Consider the following 16719-nt stretch of genomic DNA (forward strand, 5'->3'; position numbering starts at 1 on the left):
AAGAACTGCCATGCTATTTTCCACAGTGACTGTACTACACATTTTACATTCCCATCAGCAATGGTAAAAACACTTTGGAAGGTTCCAATTCCTCCACGTTCTCACCAGCTCTTATTGTTTTCTGCTTTTTTGATAGTAGCCTTACTAGTGAATGGGAGGTAGTATCTTATTGCGGTTTTGATTTGCATGTCCCATATGATTAGTGATTTTGACCATCGTTTCATGTGTTTATTGGCTGTTTATATATATCTTCTTTGGAGAAATATCTAGTGAAGTCTTTTGACCATTTTTGAACCAAGCTGTTTGGTTTTTAATGTGAGTTTTAGGAGTCTTTTTTTAATGTATTCTAAATGTTAACCCCTTATCAGATACATGATTAGTGTACATTGTCTCCCATTCTGTAGGCTGCCTTTTTACTCTGTTGTTAGTGCCTTTTGTTGCATAAAATTTTTAAATTTCCATGAAATCCAAAATTTTATCTTTTGTTGTCTGTATCTTTCATGTCATAGCCAAGAAATGATTGCCAAATCCAATGTTGTGAAGCTTCTGTCATTTCCTCAAAGAGTTTTCTAGTTAAGTCTGATCCATTTTGAATTAATTTTTGTATGTGGTGTTAGATAAGAATTCAGCTTCATTCTTTTGCACGTGAATATCCAGTTTTCTCATCACCATTTCCTAAAAAGACTGTTCTTTTCCCCATCAATGGTTTTGACACCATTGTAGGAAATCATTCGACCATATACATGATGGTTTGTTTCTGGGCTCTCTGTTCTATTCCTTAGGTCTTCCTTGGTGGCTCAGTCAGTGAATGGTCTGCCTACAATGCGGGAGACCCAGGTTTAATCCCTGGGTCAGGAAGTTCCCCTGGAGAAGGAAATGACAGCCCATTCCAGTATTCTTGCCTGGAGAATTCCATGGACAGAAGAGCCTGATGGGCTACAGTCCATGGGGTCACAAAGAGTCAGACAAGACTGAGTGACTAACACTTTCACTTTTATTCCATTCCATGGATCTGTATGTCTGTTTATGCCAGTAGCACATTGTTTTGTTTATTGTAGCTTTTTAGTAAGTTTTGAAATCACAGAGTATGAGTCTTCCACTTTTGCTTTTCTTTTTTAGGATTGTTTTGCTTACTGAGGTTTCTTTGGGATTCCATACAAGTTTTAGGATGTGCTTTTCTATTTCTGCAAAAACTATTGGAGCTTCAGTAGGCATTGCATTGACTCTGTAGATCACTTTAAGTAGTATTGATATCTTAATAATCTTGTCTTTTAGATCATGAAGATGAGTTGTCTTTCTACTTATTTATGTCTTTTTCAACTTCTTTCAGCTGTGTTTTGCAGTGTTCATTGTACAGATCCTTTGTCTCCTTGGTTAATTCCTAAGTATCCTTTTTTCATACTTCATTAAATGTAATTGTTTTCTTAATTTCCTTTTTGGATTGTTCATTGTTAGTATATAGAAATGCAACTGATTTTTGTGTGTTAACTTTGTATTCTGCTAGTGTGCTGTCTCTCTGCTGAGGATCAGGGCTTCCCAGATCTTTTCGAAGCCTGCACCTTTCCTGGGCATACACAGTGAATTTCTGATTTCTCCCATATATGTCGTTGCTTTTGATTGTTCTCATGGCCAGTGTCTAGCTCCAGATGTTCTCATGTTCAATATCTAGCTCCAAAAGGGGAAAAAAGAGAAAAATAAAAGGGAAGAAAAAGGGTTCCAGCACTTTAAGTCCCTGGAAATCACTTCAGCTGGAGGATGAGAGGCCTTTCAGCAGTGCAGGATGTGCACCACGAGTGGCCACGGCCTCCTTGTCTGCCCTTTGTGATCAGAACAGGAACCCCTGGAGTGGGAGGGACCGGCTCCTTATTGCCCACCCTGGCTCCTACACGCTGTGTGTAAGTTGTTCGCCACTGCCTGCCATAGGGGTTTGGGGATGGTAAGATGCTGCTGCTGTGCTAAAAGGCTGAAAGTGACTGAAATCAAGCACAGTTTACCATCCAGACCTTCCCCTGGAAGTTGAAGCCTTCAGTAGACTCCAGAGTTCCAAAACAGTTATATCAGACAGATTCTGCCAGTGCAATTGTTGTCTAGGTGGAGAGACGGATTCCTGGTGCATCCCATTCTACCATCTTCCCAGATTCCTCTCTGTTTAATTTTTAAAGAAACTACCATATTGTCTTCCACAGTGGGGGTGCCATTGTACATTCTCTCCAGCAATCCCTAAGGGTTTCAATTTCAGCAATGTTTTGAAACATTGTTTTCAAAATATTTTACATCCTCATCAGAACTTATTATTTTCTATTGTTTGGATAATAGCTGCTATGTCAGTTACAAGTGGATCTCATTGTGGTTTTTTTCTTTTTTTTGCATTTCCCTAATAAAGCTATGACTAACCTAGATAGCATATTCAAAAGCATAGACATTACTTTGGCAACAAAGGTCTGTCTAGTCAAGGCTATGGTTTTTCCTGTGGTCATGTATGGATGTGAGAGTTGGACTGTGAAGAAAACTGAGCGCCGAAGAATTGATGCTTTTGAAGTGTGGTGTTGGAGAAGACTCTTGAGAGTCCCTTGGACTGCAAGGAGATCCAACCAGTCCATTCTGAAGATCAGCCCTGGGATTTCTTTGGAAGTAATGATGCTAAAGCTGAAATTCCAGTACTTTGGCCACCTCATGCGAAGAGTTGACTCATTGGAAAAGACTCTGATGCTGGGAGGGATTGGGGGCAGGAGGAGAAGGGGACGACAGAGGATGAGATGGCTGGATGGCATCACTGACTGGATGGCCGTGAGTCTGAGTGAACTCCGGGAGTTGGTGATGGACAGGGAGGCCTGGCGTGCTGCGATTCATGGGGTCGCAAAGAGTTGGATACGACTCAGCGACTAAACTGAACTGAATGAGTAGTGATATTGAGCATCTTTAATGTGCTTAATGACATCCTTGTATCTTTGGTGAAATGTCTACTTAAGTCCTTTGCCCATTTTTGAACTGGCTTTTGTTGTTACTTTTCATTTGAGTCCTTGTTCACCTCTGTGTTCTTTGTATTTAAGTCCTGCTGCTTCTGGTAATCTGCCTGAGGAGGGAGATCATTTTTTTTTGTTATTTTCCACAGTCCTGATGTATATAGTATATATAGAAGGCAGTGCTAGCAGATACTCGTATATGGTAGGGCTGGCCCTGCTTATTTGATTACGGCAACAGTTGGTAGTTGGGGACTTGGGGACGTTGAGGACATTGAGAAAATTCACATGAATTGAGTGCCTACTCTGTGCCTTACACTATGGCAGGTGTACCTTGGTGTAATTCTCTCAGTACTCCTTTAATGCAGGTAGTATTTAATTTGCAGATGAAAGGTTTGAGTTCAGGGAAGTTAAGCATCCACCCTCCCATGACATAGGTGGTAAATAGCAATTCCTGGATTCAAATTCCCATGTCAGTCTGATTCTAAAGCTTATACTTTCTTTATTATGTCAAGCTGCCTCCTTTCCTTGCCCTGTAAGTTCAACAAGAGTACAAGGCTTTGAGCCTGGAGACTATTGAAGAAGGATAATGAGTTGAACCTTTATTTATAAACTCTTTGGGAGGAAAAAGTGGAGGAGATTATAAAAAGCTAAGTTTATCCTATAGGATTCCTTGAAGATAGTGAGGTGTCTCATTTGTAGGTGCTGATCATGTTGGAAAAGTTGTATCTGCTTTGGGTTGTTGACATTCTCTGTTCTTGCTTCTTTAGTACCATAAACCAGGGCATTGACCATGGACAAATGGGTGCCTGAACCTGGAGGGGTGAAATGCTTTCTGTGCCCTACTGCTGATTCCCCCCCAAGGCTAAGTACCCCTTTACCTCCTGAGTCTTAAGACAGGGAAGATGAAAGGGAACAGATATTTACCAGGATCCTGCTGTATGCTAGGTAAATCCTGAAGGGGAAGTGATTATTATCCCAGTTTTACATGAGAAAACTGAGGCTCAGAGTATAAGGTAAATTGTCCAAGTTTACACAGTTCATAAATAATGGGACTCAAATCAGCTTTCCCCATGTTCCCTGTCTTGGTCCATTTGGGCTTCTATAACAAAATATAATAGACTGGATGTTTTCAATCAGCAGAAAATTATTTCTCCCAGTTCTGGGGGCCGAGAAGTCTATAATCAAAGCGCTGGCAGATTCAGTGTTGGTGAGGGACCACTTCCTGATTCACAACTGGCAGTCTTTCTCCTTTGTCCTACATGGTGAATGAATCAGTTTCACCGTCTGGGGTTTCTTTTATGAAGGCACTAGTCCCATTCGTGATGGCTCCACCCTCATGACCTAATCACCCCCAAAGGCCCTGCCTCCTCATACTCTCACATTAGGTTTCAGCACATGTATTTTGGGGGGATACGGACATTTAGTGTGTATGTAGCACTACCTCAATGAGGAAGTTCTTTCTTGGCCCTCTGGTAGTTAGAACCTCTGGTAGAAATTATTAGGAGGGAGCATTCTCTCCACACTGAAACCTGTGATAGACTGGCTGTTACACTGGGGCTGTCTACACTTGCAGTGTCTTCTGCCACATGGATTAACCAAAACAATAATGGTAGCCATTCTTGGTGGCTGCTTCTCCTGAGTGAGATTGGTGTGCCTCTGAGGTGGACATAAAAGTTCCTCAGGAAACCAGTCAGAGAGGGCATGCTTTTCTGAATACCGCAAAAGAATCAATCTCTAATGTACATCATAAGGTCCTGTTTAAATGGGCAGGTGTTTGTAGACCTGAATGCCTTTGGGATCTAGAGTTTAGCTAAATAATACACATGGTTTATGTACTTCTGACTTTGAAATATTCTGTGACCAATAGAGTAAAAAATCCTTGATTTTGTGGGGAGGTGATTTCTTTTTTTTTTTTAATCTGTTGCTTAGTTGTACCTTCACAATAGCTGTTGTCAAAGTTACATAGCTTCTGCTTTCTGGATTCTGCAGAAGAAAATGACGCTTGTTATGCTATTTCCCAAATTTGAGTGCTATTACTCATAATACTGATTTCTACTCCTGAAAGTGACTTAAGTTTTTAAAAGTTAAGGAATTCAGCTTGGTAATAGCATAGGTTAATAGCCATATGGCTCTGTACTATACTTTAGGAAAACTTTTTTTTTCCTACCTGACATTTCAGAGAGAAAAAGATTTCTCAGCAAAAATCTTTTCCAAATTTCTAACCCTGATGGTTTTTCCACTCAACACTTTACACAGAGAGGTAGGTACAAATGGCAAGTTGCTGTATCTGTGTAATACTCAGACGTGGTCCTCACCCATTCCCCAGAGCCCACTCTTCATTCCTGTATAAACAGAGTGGTTTCAACAGGATCTTAGGGTATGCCTCAGTATTTACCATTTGCAAATATGGAATCTATTAAATCACATCTTCAGCTCAATAAACATCTACTTTGTGTACATCACTGTGTTAAGCTAAAGAAGAGTTAGAAAGCTGAGGGTAATGGCTCTGTTCCCTAACAGAGTAAGGAAGACATAATTTAGAAACTTTTGTTTAACATGAAAAACTAACCATAAATCCATAAAAGAATAGAATATCGGGGATGAAGTGTCATGACTGCTAATTTTTTAATGGCTTAGGAAAAGACAACAAAAGGATGAAGTATTAATAGATGTGATAAAATGTCAGTGGCTGATTCTAGATCATATTTGGGTATATAGTTTTTCTTTTCTGTATATTTGAAAGTTTATGTAATAAAATGTAAAAAAGGGAAAAAAGACTTAACCATAAAGAGCATTTATAAAACTCTACAAAAGATCATTTCAAGGGTATATAGGGTTCATTGTCTGTTACCTAAGCTAAAGGTTTAGGTTATCACTAGAGTTGGTAAGTAAGACTGAAAATAGAGGGATAAGCCTAGAGGCCCTCCGAGGCCAGGCAGGTAATGTGAATGAGAGATGCTGGTTGGCTGAGTTCAGGTAGAGGTTGACAGAGCAGGAGACCACACAGTTAAAGCATCAACAATGTTTAAAAATGAACATGTATTCCAAATAAAAACCTCTTGGAGGGCAGGCAGTATATGGTCTCCTGCAAATGAAAAAATTTACCATCTCTGAATGTACCCAGCTTTCTGTCTGCTCTCCTCCTTTCATCAGAAGATATAGGGGTGCTTCAGGCATCAGAATGGGGGAGCTGAGTTCCTGACACTTGAGAACCTGGGAAAACTTTGTTCTGATTGCCTGCAGGACCAGCCTGTCTTGTTGGAGCTCTGTAACTTCAGGAGTAGAAAAAGTGGCCCATCTTTTTTTTTTTCCCTCTGTCTTGCTCCTTCTGTGTCCTGGAGCTGGATTTATGGGCTGATTTTCAGAGATTCCTTCTATTATCAGAAGCACATTCTGATAATAGACCTGTGTACCTGAGCTTTGCTTTTAGGTGTTTAGGGGAGGGTGTAATTGCAGTTTATAAGAGTGATTTCTTTTTCTTTTTTAAATTTTATTTATTTATTTTTTGGCTACACAGCATGTGGAATCTTAGTACCCCAACCAGGGATAAAAGCCATGCCCCCTGCTTTAGAAGTATGGAGTCTTAACCACTGGACCACCAGGGAAGTCCCTTCAAGTGTGATTTCTCTGACCTTGGAGTTGCTGAGCGCCTTCGTTTGAACATCTTAGGGTGCCTTCTAGACTTAGCAAACTTTCCCCCCACCTCCCTCATTTTTTTGTAGGAAGAAGGGTCAGGGTTTTGATTGAAGATCTGTCGCTGGTTTGGAGGCTCTCTGCTTCAGCCTCTGGTGCCATGAGCCAGCCCTGGCTGGAGCTCTCCTCCCTGCCACTCTTCAGGGCAGGCTCTGGAATCTTCCTCACTCACCTTGGAGGAGCAGGTGCAGGCTGAGAGCAGGCCTCACTCTGAAGTATATATGGGAATGCAGAGCAGGGACCCTGAGAAGCCTATCTCCTCCTGAAGATTTCCTCAGCTTGCTCTTTTTTTTTTTTTTTTTTTTAAATTAATTAATTTGGCTGCACCGGATCTTGGTTGCAGCATGTGGGATCTAGTTCCCTGACCAGGGATTGAACCCAGGCCTCCTGCACTGTAAGCCTGGAATCAAAACCACTGGACCACCAGGGAAGTCCTCCATTCTTGATAATTAAAGTAAACTATTTAAATATGGTAAAGACTATTTAATAACTACCAATAGCAATTACACAATGAACAGCAAAATACTTAAATCTTTACATTTTAATTCAAGAGCTTGACTGAGATTCCGGCAATTACCACTTACATTTAACTGTCTAATAGAGTCTTATAAATACAATAGGGGTATAAAATAAGTACTATAGACATTATACATAAATGAAAAAAGTTTTTAAAGACATCACCTGAAAAAGCCAAGATACTCTAGAAAATCTTTACTATATTAATAAGACAATTTGAACATGATAAATTCACCAAGGCAATGTATTTTCTTCATTTTTTATATACCTTTCTTTTATAACATCATATCCTTGGGAGATTTTTCCATGTGAATATGTACAAACCTTGGGTTTCCCTAGTGGCTCAGATGGTAAAGAATCTGCCTGCAATGCAGGAGATCTGGGTTCGATGCCTGGGTTTGGAAGATCCCCTGGAGAAGAAGAGGCTACCCACTCCAGTATTCTTGCCTGGAGAATTCCATGGACAGAGGAGCCTGGTGGGCTACAGTCCCTGAGGTCACAAAGAATTGGACATGACTGAGTGACTAACACACACACCTGTATAGACCGTCTTCATTCTTTTCCGTGGCCCTGTAATACCATTTATGGATGTACCTTGATTGATATTGATAGCAAGCTCCCTTGATGGATATTGAGGTATTCGCTCTCCTTTTATTATTATAGTCACTGCTACAATGAATAATCATTTAAATAATGATACATCGTTTAGCATGTGTGCTAACATATAAATTCCTAGTAGAGAAATTGCTGCATTAATGGCTTATGCATTTGTAATTGCACAAATTGATATCGTTGCCAAATCACCCTCTATGATGACATTAGCAGCTTACATACAAATCAGCAATGCCTGCTTCCTCATAGTTCCACCCATAGAGTTTTTAATCACACTTTTGGATTTTTACCAGTTTAAGAGAAGAATGCACTTCCAGTGCAGTCTTCTTTTGTATTTTTCTTATAATGAGTGAACTTCTGCATCTCAAGAGTTGTGGCATTGGTATTTACTTTTTTGTGAAATGCCATTCATATCCTTTGTCCGTCTTGCTTTTGCTGATTTTTTGCTTGCCAGTTTCTAGGAGCTCTTTATCTAATAGGAAGCTTACCCTTTATGATACATGTAGCAAATATTTCTTGCAGGTTTTTTGTTTTGTTTTAGCTTGCACTGCTTTTTACCATGAGGAATCTTGATTTTTATCTTTTGGATATATCAATGTTTCCTTTATGATCTTTGTGTTATTGTGGCCCACTTTTTTTTTTTTTTTTTAAATCCTGGCCCACTTTTGATGGCACAAAATCATTTAATTCCTCTTCTCACAGTTTGTCTTCAGTCTTTTTATGACTTCAGTCCTGAATTGACAACAAAGTGCTCTAGGCGCCTTTCTTCCCAAGTCTGCGTTCCAGGGACTGTGTTCTTTGTCAGTAGTGGCGTAGCCATTGATACCTTCGTTAGGAGATTTTAGTGGTCTGAGAAATCCCACATTTTCTCAGTATGGACACTCTAGAAAAATGTTTGGCAGTTGCTTATAAAACTGAACGTGCAGTTGTCATGCAACCCAGCAATTGTTGCTGTCCAGTTGCTTAGTCGTGTCCGACTTTTTGCAACCGCATGGATTATAGTACGTCAGGCATCCCTGTCCTTCACTATCTCTAGGAGCTTACTCAAACTCATGTACATTGAGTCAGTGATGCCATCCCACCTTCTCATCCTCTTTCGTCCCCTTCTCCTCCTGCCTTTCCCAGCATCAGGGTCTTTTTTAATAAGTTGGCTCTTTGCATCAGGTGGCCAAACTATTGGAGCTTCAGCTTCAGCATCAGTCCTTCCAATGAATATTCAGGACTGATTTCCTTTAGGATTGTCTGGTTTGGTCTCCCTGCAGTCCAAGGGCCTCTCAAGAGTCTTCTCTAACACCGCAGTTCAAAAGCATCAATTCTGCAGCACGCAGCCTTCCTTATGGTCCAAGTCTCACATCCATACCTGTCTACTGGAAAAACCATAGCGTTGACTAAACAGACCTTTGTTGGCAAAGTAATGTCTCTGCTTTTTAATACTCTGTCTAGTTTTGTCATGGCTTTTCTTCCAAGGAGTAAATGTCTTTTAATTTCATGGCTGTAGTCACCATCTGCAGTGATTTTGGAGCCCCAGAAAATAAAGTCTGTCACTGTTTCCACTGTTTCCCCATCTATTTGCCATGAAGTGATGGGACTGGATGCCATGATCTTTGTATTTTGAATGTTGAGTTTTAAGCCAGCTTTTTCATTCTCCTCTTTCACTTTCATTCAGAGGCTCTTTAGTTCCTCTTCACTTTCTGCCATAAGGGTGGACTCATTTGCATATCGGAGGTTATTGATATTTCTCCTGAGAATCTTGATTCCATTTCGTGCTTCATCCAGCCTGGCATTTCTCATGATGTACCCTGCACAGAAGTTAAATAAACAGAGTGACAGTATACAGCCTTGACGTACTCCTTTCCCAATTTTGAACAAGTCCATTGTTCATGTCCAGTTCTGTTGCTTCTTGACCTGTATACAGGTTTCACAGGAGGCAGGTAAGGTGATCTGGTATTCCCGTCTCTTTAAAGAGTTTTCCACAGTTTGTTGTGATTCCCACAGTCAAAGGTGTTAGCGTAGTCAGTGAAGCAGAAGTAGATGTTTTTCCGGAATTTTCTTGCTTTTCTGATGATCTAATGGATGTTGGCAATTCCACTGGTTCCTGATTCCCCTGCCTTTTCTAAATGTAGCTTGAACATCTGGAAATTCTCGGTTCATGTACTGTTGAAGCCTGGCTTGGGGAATTTTGCTAGCATGTGAAATGAGTGCAATTGTGCAGTAGTTTGAACGTCCTTTGGCATTGACTTTCTTTGGGATTGAAATGAAAACATCTTTTCCAGTCTTGTGGCCGCTGCTGAGTTTTCCATCTTTGCTGGCATATTGAGTGCAGCACTTTCACAGCATCATCTTGTAGGATTTGAAATAGCTCAGTTGGAATTCCATCAACTCCACTAGCTTTGTTTGCAGTGATGCTTCCTAAGGCCCACTTGACTTCTCACTCCAGGATGACTAGTCTAGGTGAGTGACCACACCATTATGGTTATCTGGGTCATTAAGGGTTTTTTTGTATAGTTCTATGTATTCTTGCCACTTCTTCTTAACATCTTCTGCTTCTGTTAGGTCCACACCATTTCTGTCCTTTATTGTGCCCATCTTTGGATGAAATGTTCCCTTGGTATCTCTGATTTTCTTGAAGAGATCTCTAGTCTTTCCCATTCTGTTGTTTTCCTCTATTTCTTTACATCGTTCACTTAGGAAGGCTTTCTTATGTCTCCTTGCTATTCTTTGGAATGCTGCATTCAGATGGGTATATCTTTCCTTTTCTCCTCTTCCTTTCGCTTCTCTTCTCTTCTCAGCTATTTGTAAGGCCTCATCAGACAACCAGTTAGCCTTTTTGCATTTCTTCTTGCAGATGGTTTTGATCACCACCTCCTGTACAGTGTTATGAACCTCTGTTCATAGTTCTTCAGGCACTCTGTCTTTCAGATCTAATCCCTTGAATCTATTTCTCACTTCTACTGTATAAGCATAAGGGATTTGATTTAGGTTATACCTGAATGGTCTAGTGGTTTTCCCTACTTTCTTCAATTTAAGTCTGAATTTTGCAATAAGGCATTCATGATCTGAACCACAGTCAGCTTCCGGTCTTATCTTTGCTGACTGTACTCTTTGTTTTGTTTTGCAGTTGTACTCTTGGGCATTCATCCCAGAGAAATGAAAATCTGTGTTTACAGAAAAACCCGTATGGTGACTGTCCATAGCATCTTTGTTTGTCATAGCCCCAAACTGGAAACAACCCAAATGTTCTTCAACAGGTGAATAGTTAACCAAACTCTGAGTGATACATACCATGGAGTACTACTCAGAAATAAAAATGATCAAACTACTGATACATGCAACAAGTAAATGAATCTCTGAGGGATTATGCTGAGTGAAAAAAGTCAATCCCAAAAGGTTACATTTTGGATTTTTCCCTTTTTGAACATTTTTGAAATGGCAAAATTTTAGAAATGGTGAACAGATTAGTGGTTGTTGGAGCTGAGGATGGAAGAGGGGTAGTTATGGTTATAAAAAGCAACAGAACTTCTTGGGGTGTTGGAATGGCTCCGAATCGACTGTGGTAGTGATACACAAACCTAGGCATATGAAAAAACTGTACCGAGCTAAACACACGCCCAAAAAAAGTGGGGATATCTGAGCAGATCAGTGGGTCGTACCCATGTCAGTGTCCTGACTGTGATATTGTATTATAACTTTGCAAGATGTTGCCTTTGGGAGAAGCTAGGTAAAGGAATACGCAAGGTCTTGTACACAGGATCTCAATAAAAACGTCAGATCTAAAAAATAAATCCTTATTTCTGCCAAAGTCAACCCTGTCAAAAGCTCCTGCGGGGAGGCAGGCTCCTAGGAGCTCCAGGCTGTCCCCTGCCAGGGTTGGCAGTGGAGGTGGGGGAGCAGGGCCCTGCGGGGCGCAGCCTTCATTCTGCTGTCAGGCCAGAGGAGGAGCTGAGAGAATTCTCTGGAACAGCTCCTTCCGGTCAGGCAGCCTCCATCTTCTTTAGGGGATGAAGAACTTGGCTTACGTCCCGGTTCCTCAGAACCAGTGGAGGTTTGACATTGGTGGTTGGGAGGCAGGAGTGGGGGAGGCTTCCCAAGACAAGCTTGGATGCGTGCGAGTCCATCCTGATGGTGCCCAGCGCATGCGCTGGTCATGTGTATTTCGGATCTGTACTCTGCCATTGGCTCTGGTGTGAGTGTACTGCTCTGGGTGTGGAACGGGGTCCCTGAGATCCCCAGGCTCCCAGTAGGGATTCTCAGAGGTCAAAGCTATTTTCACAGTAATCCTTAGATGATTGTTAATTACTCTCACCCTCTTACAGGAGTGTACAGTAGAGTTTTTCAGAGGCTTCATGATGTAAAATAGCAACATGTTAAATGCAAAAGCAGGTCTGAGACTAGCTGTTTGCTATGAAGCCAAGACAGTGAGAAGACTTAGAAAAATGTAAATGAGTGCCACTCTTCTCACTTCTTTGTTTGGGAAAGTAGTTATATCCTTTAAAATATGTTATTTACATGAACACATAATGGGGTTATTATTATTATTAATTAATTTTAATTGGAGGCTAATTACTTTACAATATTGTAGTGGTTTTTGCCATACATTGACATGAATCAGCCGTGGGTGTACATATGTCCCGCATCCTGAACCCCCCTCCCAGCTCCCTCCCCATCCCATCCCTCAGGGTTGTCCCTGTGCACCGCCTTTGAGTTCCCTGTTTCATGCATATAGGACTCGGACTGGTGATCTGTTTCACATATGGTAATATACATGTTTCAGTGCTATTCTCTCAAATCATCCCACCCTCACCTTCTCCCACAGAGTCCAAAAGTCTGTCCTTTATATCTGTGTCTCTTTTGCTGTCTTGCATATAGGGTCACCATTACCATCTTTCTAAATTCCATATATATGCATTAATATAATGTATTGGTGTTTTTCTTTCTTTTTTTTTTAAATTTTATTTTACTTTTTAACTTTACAATATTGTATTGGTTTTGCTATATATCAAAATGAATCCGCCACAGGTATACATGTGTTCCCCATCCTGAACCCTCCTCCCTCCTCCCTCCCCATACCATCCCTCTGGGTTGTCCCAGTGCACCAGCCCCAAGCATCCAGTGTCATGCCTCGAACCTGGACTGGCGACTCATTTCATATATGATATTATACATGTTTCAATGCCATTCTCTCAAATCATCCCACCCTCTCCCTTTCCCACAAAGTCCAAAAGACTGTTCTATACATCAGTGTCTTTTTTGCTGTCTCATATACAGGGTTATTGTTACCATCTTTCTAAATTCCATATATATGCGTTAGTATACTATATTGGTGTTTTTCTTTCTGGCTTACTTCACTCTGTATAATAGGCTCCAGTTTCATCCACCTCATTAGAACTAATTCAAATGTATTCCTTTTAATGGCTAATACTCCATTGTGTATATGTACCACAGCTTTCTTATCCATTCATCTGCTGATGGACATCTAGGTTGCTTCCATGTCCTGGCTATTATAAACAGTGCTGCGATGAACATTGGGGTACACGTGTCTCTTTCCCTTCTGGTTTCCTCAGTGTGTATGCCCAGCAATGGGATTGCTGGATCATAAGGCAGTTCTATTTCCAGTTTTTTAAGGAATCTCCACACTGTTCTCCATAGTGGCTGTACTAGTTTGCATTCCCACCAACAGTGTAAGAGGGTTCCCTTTTCTCCACACCCTCTCCAGCATTTATTGTTTGTAGACTTTTGGATCGCAGCCATTCTGACTGGTGTGAAATGGTACCTCATAGTGGTTTTGATTTGCGTTTCTCTGATAATGAGTGATGTTGAGCATCTTTTCATGTGTTTGTTAGCCATCTGTATGTCTTCTTTGGAGAAATGTCTATTTAGTTCTTTGGCCCATTTTTTGATTGGGTCGTTTATTTTTCTGGAGTTGAGCTGTAGGTGTTTTTCTTTCTGACTTATTTCACTCTGTATAATAGGCTCCAGTTTCATCCACCTCATTAGAACTGATTCAAATGCATTCTTTTTAATAGCTGAGTAATATTATTTTAAAAAATGATAAGTGTTCAAGAATTTTCTGGGGTTTTTTTTTTTTTTTCATTTTTTAATTGGAGGACATTTGCTTTACAATGTTGTGTTGGTTTCTGCCATACATCAACATGAATGAGCCATAGGTGTACATATGTCCCCTCCCTCTCTTCTCCCACCCCATCCCATCCCTCTGGGTTGTCACAGAGCACCAGATTGAGCTCCCTGAGTTACACCAGCAGCTTCTAATTGGCTATCTGTTTTACATACAGTAATGCATATGTTTCAGTGCTACTCTCCATTTGTCTCATCTTCTCCTCCCGCTGCTCAGTTTTAATTTTTAACAGCTTTGAATATTGCTTTAAATTACATACACAAGTGCTTTAGGGTCCTCAATAATTTCTGGGAGGATCAAAATGTCCTGACACCAAAAAGTTTGTGAACCTTTGAGTTGGAAGGAAGCACTTGATCAGAAATCAGGGGACTTGAGTTCTGGTGAGAACTTTGTTGTGTGGCCCTTGGCATGTCATTTAAGCTCTTTAACTGATATTTTGTCTTTTGTAAATGCTAATAATTATCCTGGTCTACACACCTTAAAGAAAGGTAAGGTAATTCTGTGTGAAAGGCTTTGAAAAATAATGTCCTGTTCAAATTTAAGGGAATTTAATAGTTATCCAGCTAAACTGATGTTGGAAGAAAATGTAAAGGATGAGACTCATGGCGTGTTAGTGGACATCCTGCTCAGCTTTTAAATGTCTTCATGTTTGTATTTCCTCCTAACAGTTTCCTTATATATATTTTCTTCTGTTTCTCAGACAACCATTTTACAATTCTTTTGGTGAAGAAGGGATTCATATTCTTAATATCTTAAAGTAGGGCATAAGGTCAGGTGTTGTGTCTTGTAGAAACCACGTACTGTGTGACTTTAGGTAAGTTATTTAACCTCTCTGCATCTTGGGTTCCTCACTTGTAAAATGAAGCTAATGGTCATTTACTTTCCTGGACAATTATAAGTCTGAAAAATAACGCCCAGGAGGCACTTTGCCAAGTGGTTGGCTCATACTGCTGCTGCTGCTGCTAAGTTGCTTCAGTCGTGTCCGACTCTGTGCGACCCCATAGACGGCAGCCCACCAGGCCCCGCTGTCCCTGGGATTCTCCAGGCAAGAACACTGGAGTGGGTTGCCATTTCCTTCTCCAATGCATGGAAGTGAAAAGTGAAAGTGAAGTTGCTCAGTCATGTCCAACTCTTAGCGACCCCGTGGACTGCAGCCCACCAGGCCCCGCTGTCCCTGGGATTCTCCAGGCAAGAACACTGGAGTGGGTTGCCATTTCCTTCTCCAATGCATGGAAGTGAAAAGTGAAAGTGAAGTTGCTCAGTCATGTCCAACTCTTAGCGACCCCGTGGACTGCAGCCCACCAGGCTCCTCCGTCCATGGGATTCTCCAGGCAAGAGTGCTGCAGCGGGTGCCGTCGCCTTCTCCCTGGTTCATACTAGACGCTCCATAAACGATCGTTGCTGTGACTGTCACTAGCACATGACAAAAGATGCAAGGTTAAATTTAAACCTCTTACTCTGTCTTCTGTGAACTTGTTATTAAACTACTTCATTCACAAGTTTACTAGTACTTTTTCATTTCATTTGGGGTTTTTTTTTTTCTTTTTTTTCTGCTTTGAAGGGCTGTTGAGTGGCCAGACTTCCCCAACGAACGCCAAACTGGAGAAACTGGATTCTCAGCAAGTGCTGCAGCTCTGTCTCCGCTATCAGGACCACCTCCATCAGTGCGCTGAGGCCGTTGCTTTTGATCAGAACGCTTTGGTGAAACGAATCAAAGAGGTAATGGATTGCGAGAAAGTAGCATGGCTGACTCAGTCTCGTGATTCCCTGTGACTCCTGAGTCCTCTTCTCCTGGGGTGTAGCACCACTGACCCCACTTTTTTGGGAAGTAGTCATTTTCTGTTTCGGTGTCTTAACATTTGTCCCCATGACTTTGGGAACGTTGTCTTTCCCAGCAGTAACATGTGGTGATGAAAAAGAGTGGTCTGTGGTGTAGACTAATCTGAAGTTTGAATCCTGGTTCCCCATTTATTATTTCCCTGGGGAGGTTACCTCCCTTCTCTTGGTCTCAGTTTCCTCATATGAAAAATGGGTCTAATAGTAGTAACCTTCCTGAAGGGTTGCGTGAAGATTAAATTGCTCAGTATGTGTTAACTGTTGTTAGTATGTGTGAAATCCTGCCATACTAATTTGCTTTGACTGACGCTTCAACTCTTTCCTGTGTGTAGTTTATATTTTGTTTTCTAGTCGAGTATCAGTTCTTTGAGAGCAAAGCATCTGACATCTTCCTCAATTATATTTTTCACTGTGTTAACAGGAAGAGCTCAGTGATTCTTATTGGTTAGATAAAAACAATTGTGCCTACTTAACCCACAGGGTTTTTGTGAAGAAAGACACAAGATAATTCATGTGAAAGTACTTAGTAAATGAAAGAGTGTGTGGTACACATGTTAAGTAATTATGAATAACAATAAGTGGATACTTCTTTTAAACATTTAAATATATCATTGACTGGGCCAGCGCATCACACAGCTCTGGGAGCACCAAGGTATAAGTAAGTATGTTTACAAAAATTTTCAATCAAGAAGGAATTTCTCTTCTGACACCTTGAAGTGATGTCATATAAAGAAAAGGTAAGGAGCTGTAACTTGGAGAAACCACCTATGTGAATGGCATTTCCTGGCATTTAACAGATTAGTCCTGGTCATTGACTCTGGCAGGAGAAGATGGACATGAGGAAACACACAGGGAGAAAGTGGAGAATCACTGCAAATTAATGATCAGTTAGTAATAGAAGTACTACATCGTTGAGATGACGAAGTAGTCGTTAGCTCTACTGATAGATGTAAATGTGCCAACACC

At 40.9% G+C, this 16719-nt stretch overlaps 1 protein-coding gene across 5 annotated transcripts in view; it reads left to right on the plus strand.

Moving 5' to 3' along the window:
• BORCS5 (BLOC-1 related complex subunit 5) overlaps positions 1-16719 on the plus strand; it is a 97691-nt gene that overhangs the window by 52124 nt on the left and 28848 nt on the right. For all 5 annotated transcript variants that reach the window (XM_055570423.1, XM_055570426.1, XM_055570425.1 and 2 more), the window contains one exon: positions 15479-15636. In XM_055570423.1, the coding sequence (XP_055426398.1) occupies positions 15479-15636 (158 nt within the window). The remainder of the gene's footprint in view (positions 1-15478; positions 15637-16719) is intronic.

Source organism: Bubalus kerabau, chromosome 1 (genome assembly GCF_029407905.1).
Source record: "Bubalus kerabau isolate K-KA32 ecotype Philippines breed swamp buffalo chromosome 1, PCC_UOA_SB_1v2, whole genome shotgun sequence".
NCBI lineage: Eukaryota > Metazoa > Chordata > Mammalia > Artiodactyla > Bovidae > Bubalus > Bubalus kerabau.